Raw genomic sequence first — 9,466 nt, forward strand, 5'->3', positions numbered from 1 at the left:
AGAATTGAAAAAAAAAGAGCTACACCAAAATGCTGAATCTTCATATGGATATGTGAATACATCAGCTAGGTTATAAAGTGTCACAGTTCAAACTTAAAACTAAACACAAAACCATGTTGGTAAATTAAAGTTCAAGGATAGGTTAAATACCCTAATTACCCATTTGAAAAATTCAAAATACTTAACTAGTTTAAGTATTTTAAACGAACGAAAACTAATTAAATCATAATACGATTTAATTGTAAGTTAGAGACAATATTCATATAAGACTAAACTGCACAAATGGTCCTTGTGGTATGTCAAAAATTGCCACTTTGGTCCAAAAAGATTTGGACTAGCACCGGTGGTCCAAAACCTTCATTTTGTTGCGTCTTTAGTCCAATCTATTATGATTATTTTCAAAATGACGGATTTGCCCCTGGTAATATGATTTTTTTTCTTATTTGTTTTTCTGATTTAAAAAAAAACAAGAAAATAAAAATAAAAATAAATTTCTCTCTCTCTCTAAAACAAGAAAATAAAAATAAATCTCTCTCTCTCTCTCTCTCTCTCTCTCCCCTTCTCTCTCTCTCTCTCTTGTTGAAATCCATCCCCCTCTACTCTGTACCTTATTTCTTTTTCCCCACCAAAGAAACCTCCACCATCCACCAAAAACCACCGATTGCCACCTCTGGCAGCCATCCTCGCCAATTTCTGCATCAACAGGCACAACCCACAACTTCATCTTCTCCGGTCATATTACATCTAAGGAGATGAGTGTGTCTCACATCCATCGTAACCACTATTCAGGAGACCAAACTCACTCACATTCATCACCATACTAGCCACAAGAAACCACCACCTAAAATGAAACCAGCACCTGGTCAGAGATAGGAAACAGGGGAGTAGAGGGTGGTGGGCAAACCCTAAATCGTCGAGTGACTACTTCAACAAGCCGAACCCGCTATCATAGCAGCAATGGCGGAGAAGAAGGGAAAACCCTAGCAGGATCCGACGAAGAAAGAGAAACAAAGGTTTGGGAAAATTGCGCACAGGCAAGATCGATTTACAGCGCCATCCCCATTCTCGGTTCGTCTTCTCCATCGATTAAGATCTGTTCGTCCTCGTCCTCGTTCTCGTTTGGAAAAATTGCGCACAGTCGAACTCGCTATCGATTTTTCAGATCTATTCACGCCACCCCATTCTCGCTTCGTCCTCGTTGCTGCCCTTGCTGCCTCCTGTTTTGCTTTCCTTCCGGTGAGAACGAAGTAAAGGGAAGGGAGTTGGGTTGGGTTTGATCGGTAAAGGCAGTGGGGGAGTAGTGGGTGATGGGCAGCTGCGGTGGTGACGTGGTGGAGCAAGGTGGTCCTCAGTGGTGTTGGGGTATTTCTTGGTGTCGCCGGTGGTCAGGGAATGAAGCAACAACGAGGGGTGTTTGGATGGTGTTTCTCCGGTGAGTGGGTGATGGAGGCTGCTTCCTCCTTTTGGATTTCATAAAAAAAAAACAAAGTGGTCGTTTATGAGAGAGAGAGAGAGAGTGTGTGTGTGTGTTTTGTCTTTTTTTTTAAATTTTTTTATTTTTTAATCAATCAAATATTTAAATAAATAAATAAAATATAAAAAGGAAAAGATAAGGGTAAAATCGTCATTATAAAAAAGTTTAAAGCAAATTGGATTAAACTTGCAACAAAATGAAAAGTTTGAACCTCCGGAGCTAGTCCAAACATTTTTGGACCAAAGTGACAATTTTCAACTAACCACAAGGACCATTTGTGTAGTTTTGTCTTCATATAATTCATAATTTGAACTATGAACCAAAAACATAATTCAAACATTTATCTAATATACATTCTCATTTTATAAACCCTTATTTCATTCATATGAAATATAAATTTCATGTTTATAAAATATAAATTATAAGCTAATTTATTTATCAAAGTGATAAATTAGACTACAATATTTATGAACTAATTTTATAATGGAAATCTACTTATACTAAGAAAAATCAAGAATCTATGCATGAAACTTTATAAAATAAACCAATTATTTGGATTTTTTATTTAGCCAATAGCAGGACGTTTAATTGGAATTGCACCAGGTATACATTAGATCAAAGATATAAAATCCAAAATTTTTTTGTAACTTTTGGGGAGATGTTGAAGGGTAACACGTGCTATCCCTACCAACTAACTACATCCGACATTGATAGTAGGTGGTGGTTGACGGTACGTTGGGTGGGATGGGGTTGGGGCTTCACATATGATAGAGGAGAGGAAACATAACAAAAGAAGTTCAAAAAAGTCTTTTTATAGTTGAACTTAAATGAAATGTTCAAAAGTTTTGGTAAAAAGGACTACCGATGCAAGAAAATGATACCATAAGGATTGGTGTTGTATCGTTTTTAAAATTTGGCCTCAAAGTGGAAATTTCACTAAACCACAAGGACCATATTTTTAATTTTATCTTCCGTTCTAAAAAAAGAATAAAAAAAGAAATTCAAAAGAAGCCAAACCGTGTTTCTTTTTTGTTTATACTCTCTCGCCATCTCCCTTCGTTCCTCATCGACTCACCGTTTGCCTGCTGACTTACTGCTCATCTTGCTCGGCCTTTGTCTCTGTTCATTTTTCCTCTGTTATCGACGCTTCAGGTTTATGTAAACTCTGCTCATCCTTACAAGTTAGTTTTGCTTGTCTAAGAATTTCACTTATCAATCACAGATCACATGATAATCATTTCAATTTTTATAAACAGGTGATTAAAATTTTGTTTATTTCAGCTACTTTTTTTAGTTTACATCAGTTACACTGTTCTTGCTTGAAGTCCAGAGTGATAAACAAAACTTTGCGCAGACGGGAAGATTCTCCAATTCTCGAAATTTTTTTCCTTAATCACTTTATATTTTGAGTTCATAAACACCATCTTTTACGTTTGATTCTTTTTTGAATGATGTTATCTGCTCCTTAATTGTAAGCTAAACACTCAAAATCAACAAGCTTCAATATTTGATTGTCATAATTCTACATTGCCTTGTTCAAAACTCGTGGATCTGTCAAAGCCAGATTGTAAGACATCCGGGTGTTATTCTGCTTGAGTCAAAATTAGGATTTTGCTAGTGCATAATCTAGATCCTGAACCAAATAAGTAATGCCCTTTCTGTTTGAAAATAAGCTGGATTTAATTTATGTTTCGAGGCACAAAACTGATAAGAGATTTCTTGCATAACGAACAGTGTCTTAAAGCATTAGTAGACAAAAAGATTCAAAGCACTAGAATCCCCACTCAATAGTTTTGTTAGGGAGTTCATAATCTTCATTTAAAGTTACTTCTTAATAAGTAATAACTCACATGGCAATATAGTTTTATTTTACATCAATACTTTGCTATTAGCAGATGAGATTTAAGTTGCATATTGTAATCAATAATTTGATATTGTGCATAGGGATTTTATATGGGTCCTGACATTAAAGCACAAGTGAAGAAAGCCGGTGAAACCAACTTTTATAACTAATAACATAATATATTATGGTGGTTCTATCTGAACTTCCAGAAGGATCTTCATCTTCTTCATCACCTCATGGTTATAGTTCATCAGCTCATGTTCCTACTTCATCAACTCATGGTTATAACTCATCAACTCATAATCATAGATATGACGTATTTTTAAGTTTTAGAGGTGTTGACACTCGTCATAGTTTCACTGATCACCTTCATAAGGCCCTCATTCATGCCAACATAACTACCTTCTTGGATGATGAAGAGATCGACACAGGGGAGGATCTGAAACCGGAACTAGACAGTGCGATTAAGGCATCTCAGGCTTCTATTATTGTGCTGTCTAAGAATTATGCTTCTTCAACATGGTGCCTGGATGAATTGGTGCTGATCCTTGAGCAGCATATGACATCCAACCATATTGTCATCCCAATATTTTATCATGTGGAGCCCACACATGTCAGGAAGCAACAAAGTAGCTTTGGAGATGCAATGGCTAAGCATAAACAGACAATGGAGGCAGAGACAAATGCAAATAAAAGAAGTCAATGGGCTCAAAAGATGGACCGATGGAACAAAGCGCTTACTCAAGTTGCTGATTTAAAAGGGAATGAGATAAATGGCAGGTAACCACTTTCTTACCCTTATTCGTCTCCCTATGCATTTCAATAAGTTTTTCTAAATCATTAAATAGACATATATCTGATGTTTTAGGATATATAGAAAATGAACATAATTGAAAATAAGTTCTCAAGTATGTGTTCTCATAAACCAGTTCGTATAGATGGATTAGCCATTCTGATAATTTTTACATGTTTGTTATGCATTTTGTATTTTATCATTAGTTAGTACATTTAGATAAACCTTCTCCACGATTTTTACATGCTTTTTATTTAAAAACCAAAGTTTGATGGGTTTGCTATGCTTCTACTATTAATTATATCATACTGCCTTCAAATCATAGCGGTTTTAATGATAAATAACTGCTTTTAGTTGTATCTATTAAAAAATAACCCATAACTATTTCATGGCATTTTGTTCAAATCCATGTAAAGCCACATCGATGGTTAAGTTTGATGGTCTTGTAGAAACATAGTGAAATCTTGTATTTCGTTGGTTGCTTTGGTCTTATCATAAACTAATATTTATGACCCTCTCCATTAGCGAAATCTTGTATTTCATGGTATTTTGTTCAAATTGATGTGAGAACTCAATTAATAATAGTAGCAGTGATATAATCTTAGTTAGGATCTTTGAATAAATTAAATCTCCCAATCTGGTTCATTAGTTTTGTAGATTGTGTTCTGAAATTCTTATATAATCAAGTTTCAGGTTGGAGACAGTGTTTATTGAAGAAATTGTGAAGGACATCCACCGTAGATTACATGTACACTTAAGGAGCGTTCGGCCACAACTTATTGGGATGAAGTATCATATTAACTTTGTAACTTCATGGTTGAAAGATGGATCCTCGCATACAGCAGACATACTTACTATTTATGGTATAGGCGGGACCGGGAAGACATCTTTAGCCAAACATGTCTATGGGCTATATTCTCATGAATTCCACACAAGCAGCTATATTGAAGATATCACCAGGAAATGTGATGGGAAGTTTAATGGGTTGCTTGATTTACAAGAACAACTCTGCTATGACATTTCAAAAACAAGTTCAATTAAAGCTCATGCTGTTTCAGTATACACCGCAAAGATAGAGAATGCACTAGCACGTAAAAGGGTGTTTCTAGTTCTTGATGATATCAGTACCCTTGTTCAGTTGGATGCACTACTTGGAAGCAAAGGCTTTCATCCTGGAAGCAAAGTTATAATTACAACAAAGGACAATTGGTTGACTCAGAGTTGTTCTTTATTTAAAACAAACATTAAACCCAAGCATGAAAGGCATTTGCTTCGAGGCTTAGATTATTTTGCATCGCAACAACTTTTGTGTTCCCATGTATTCATGTGCAACCAACCCAAGGCGGGATATGAAGAGATGTCTGATAAGCTTGTGAAGTATTGTGAAGGACATCCATTGGCTCTTGAAATTTTGGGAAAGTCTCTACATAATCGAGATGTAGCTTATTGGGAAGGGTGCATCGAAGGGCTAAGGAATGAAATTAGTTCCCCTATCAATAATGTCTTGAAAATGAGCTTCGATTCCTTGCCATCAAAAAACGATAAGGAGTTGTTTAAGCATATTGCTTGTTTTTTTGTTGGACTAGACAAAGATGTTACCGCAACAATATTAGAGGCATGTGATATAAACACAAGATCCGGGATCACGAATCTCATTGACAGATGCCTTCTTAGTATAGGACGAAATAATGAATTGACGATGCATCAGTTGGTTCAAGAGATGGGAAGATTCGAAGTACGCCAAGAATCACTTGACAAGCCATGGAAGCGAAGTCGATTATGGTGTCATAAGGAGTCATTCAAAGTGTTGAAACAAAAGAAAGTAAGAGGTCATGCATGCTTTTAGTAGTGTGTGTGTGTATGTTTGATATTTTGTATTGCCTAATTTATTTATTTGCATTATGTTTCTTATTAGGGTAAGGGAAATCTTCTAGGCCTCACCATTGACATGTGCATGCTTGAGAAAGAGAAGTTAGGTGTATCATATGAGCTGAAAATAGATGCATTAAGTAACATGGATAATTTGATGCTACTACAACTCAATTATGTGCGAATGGATGGGTCTTATAAGAATTTTCCAGAAGAAATAAGATGGTTGTGTATGCATGGGTTTCGTTTAAAGTCTATACCTTTAGACTTACCGATGATGAATTTGGTTGCTCTTGACATGTCATATAGCAATATTGAATCATTTGTCGGTTGTTATAATAATCCACAATGGCTTGAGAAGAGGCAAAATGTAAGCTATCTTCATTTATTATTCATCCATATTGAGTTGATGTAGTTCTCTACTGTTCTAACTTATTTCCATTTTTGTAGTTTGATGGATCGTTCTTAAAAGAGAAAAGGTTGCTTGGATCATTGAAGATTCTTAATTTAAGTTTTTGTAAACAACTCCGTAGTCTTGGTGATTTTGACCAACTTCCTGCACTTGAGAGGTTAACAGTTAGAAATTGTATTGGTTTGCTCGAGATATGTGAATCAATCGATCAATGTGTTGAACTTGTCTTCATCGATTTGAGCTATTGCAAGAAGCTTGAAAAACTTCCAAGAAACATAGGCATGCTGAAGAATGTTAAAACAATGTTGCTAGATCGTTGCAGTCCTGGTGGATCTCCAATCCAGAATTGGGATATGGAATTGGGCAAGGCTAACAAAATTGACATAAATACAAAAACCTTTTCCCCTGCCTTTGTGGGTGCCATACCAAGTGATTTGAAGTTGTTTGCAAGTTCTTTACCGAGTTCTCTAGTAAGTTTGTCAATTGCAAATAGTAATTTGTCCACTAAATCCTTTCCCATGGACTGGAGTTGCCTATCCATGTTAATGGAATTATATTTAGATGGCAATCCTATAAATTCCATGCCCAGTTGTGTGAGAACCCTTCCTAGGCTTGAGATACTTGCTATGAGGGACTGCAATAAATTGAAGTTAATTGAGCATCCTGTTGGGCTAGTGAAGCCATAAATGACAAAGTTTAAGGGCCAATATTGTAACTTGACAAATTAAACAATTGAATTGTTTAATATTTGTTTATTGGACGCAAATGGACGCACTATCAAACTTTCGGTGGAATTGTTTAATGGACAAACGACTTTCGGTGCAATTGTTTAATGAACAAACGACGCACTATCACAATTGTGATTTTATCAATTCACATATGTGTGAATGGAAGAAAAAAGGTTACGGCTCAAACAATCTATAAATATTCATTATCTTCATTCGTAGCACAACACACAACAACAAATACTCAAGTTTATATATATACACAGAAAAGAAATTAGTGAGATATTATTTTTGTGCATAGCCTTAATTTTTGGCAGCCAAAAATTACGAGTGATATCTTACAGTGAGTGATCAGATTAGAAGGGCAGATTTTAGCCTTGTATGATTGTAATTTTCTTTAGTGTTAATAAAATCCCCTCTCTCTCGTTCGCCCGTGGATGTAGGTCAGATTAGACCGAACCACGTTAAATATCGTGTTCAATTTCGTTTGCAATTTTTCAGTAGTTTTATTCCACGAGTTTTGCCGAAATCATTTATCAATTTTTCAGAAGTGCTTAACTTGTTTTGTTGCATTCCCAACAAACTGGTATCAGAGCTATGGCTGAAGATGGGAAAGTTAAGATCGAAAAATTTGATGGTCAAGATTTCGGTTTCTGGAAAATACAAATTGAAGATTATCTCTACCAGAAGAAGTTACACCAACCTTTGTCCAAAGACAAACCCGAAGAGATGACGCAGGAGGAGTGGGACTTATTAGATCGGCAGGCACTCGGAGTGATAAGGTTATCATTGACAAAGAATGTAGCTTACAATATTGTCAATGTGAAGACAACCTACAATCTGATAAATGCGCTGTCTAATATGTACGAAAAACCTTCAGCGGCAAATAAGGTTTTCTTGATCCGGCAACTTGTAAATCTGAAGATGAAGGAAGGTAGCTCAGTGACAGACCACGTGAACGAATTCAACTCAATAATATCAAGATTGATATCTGTTGATATTGGATTTGAAGATGAGGTCATGACGTTGCTACTATTATCATCGTTACCCGATAGTTGGTCCGGCACAGTAACGGCCGTTAGCAGTTCAGCCGGAGGTGCCAGGCTATCATTCGAAGGTATTCGCGATTTAATCCTTGGTGAGGATGTGCGCAGAAGAAGTGCCGGAGAAGCTTCCAGTAGTCTTCTAAGTACTGAAGATAGAGGAAGAAAGACCAACAGAGGAGGTGGTGGTAGAGGAAGATCGCAGTCAAGAAAGAGAGGTCAATCGAAGAACAGGAAAGATATTACCTGTTGGAACTGTAATGAGAAAGGTCATTTCAGAAATCAGTGCCCAAAGCCTTCGGCAAAAAAAGGCAAGAAGGAAGTAAATATGGCAGCAGATTCTGAAGATGATGCACTCATTTGTTGTGTTGAAAACTCAACTGAATCCTGGATCATGGATTCTGGTGCGTCGTTTCATGCTAGTCATTCCAGAGAAGTAATGCATAATTTTAAGCAGTACAAAGGAAAAGTCAGATTAGCAGATAACAAGAGCCTGGATATTACTGGAGTTGGGGATGCGATCCTCAAGACAACTTTGGGTACGAAGTGGACTTTGAAGAATGTCAAGTTCATTCCAGACTTGAAAAGGATGTTAATATATGTGGGGCAGCTTGATGATGAAGGTCACCATGTTACATTTGGTGATCATCAGTGGAAAGTGACAAAGGGAAACTTAGTTGTTGCTAGAGGTCAGAAGCGGGGTACACTTTATATGGTGGAAGTTTCTGATGCTGAAGCACATGCTGTTGAAGAAGTTGGGGCACCTACTCTATGGCACCAAAAACTTGGCCATATGAGTGAGAAAGGAATGAAGATGCTAGCCTCCAAAGGAAGAATACCAGATCTAAAGACTGTAACAGTTGATTTCTGTGAGCCATGTGTTCTTGGTAAACAGAAGAAAGTTACTTTCATGAAGACTGGTCGTCCACCCAAGTCCGGGAAGTTGGAGCTAGTACATTCAGATGTTTATGGTCCCACTACAGTTTCTTCAGTGGGAGGATCCCGATATTATGTTACTTTCATTGACGACTGCACAAGGAAAGTTTGGGTTTATTTCTTGAAGCATAAGTCTGAAGTTTTCAGCACATTCAAGAAATGGAAAGCTATTGTAGAGAATGAAACAAACTTGAAAATCAAGTGTTTCAGATCAGACAATGGGGGCGAATACAGTAGCAAAGAATTTGTTGATTATTGTGCTGATCAAGGAATCAGAATGCAGAAGACGGTTCCGGAGACACCTCAGCAAAATGGAGTAGCTGAGAGGATGAACCGAACATTGAACGAGAGGGCTAAAAGCATGAGACTGC

The 9,466-nt window shown here is 36.8% G+C and overlaps 1 protein-coding gene across 4 annotated transcripts; it reads left to right on the plus strand.

The window, feature by feature from the left end:
- The first annotated feature begins 2,497 nt into the window (after positions 1 to 2,497).
- Positions 2,498 to 7,645, plus strand: LOC145041997 (disease resistance protein RPV1-like). Of its 4 annotated transcripts, none has more exons than XM_078990282.1 (5): positions 2,498 to 2,626; positions 3,419 to 4,097; positions 4,798 to 5,932; positions 6,026 to 6,349; positions 6,430 to 7,645. In XM_078990282.1, the coding sequence occupies exons 2-5, from the start codon at positions 3,502 to 3,504 to the stop codon at positions 7,075 to 7,077; spliced, it is 2,703 nt and encodes a 900-aa protein (XP_078846408.1). In that variant the 5' UTR covers positions 2,498 to 2,626; positions 3,419 to 3,501; the 3' UTR covers positions 7,078 to 7,645. The 4 variants fall into 4 exon arrangements, with proteins under 4 accessions (XP_078846408.1, XP_078846430.1, XP_078846426.1 ...); XM_078990304.1 differs by having other exon boundaries at positions 4,804 to 5,932; XM_078990300.1 differs by having other exon boundaries at positions 2,499 to 2,632.
- The last annotated feature ends 1,821 nt before the right edge of the window (positions 7,646 to 9,466 follow it).

This window comes from Lactuca saligna, chromosome 1 (assembly GCF_052625555.1).
Source record: "Lactuca saligna cultivar CGN05327 chromosome 1, ASM5262555v1, whole genome shotgun sequence".
Classification (NCBI taxonomy): domain Eukaryota; kingdom Viridiplantae; phylum Streptophyta; class Magnoliopsida; order Asterales; family Asteraceae; genus Lactuca; species Lactuca saligna.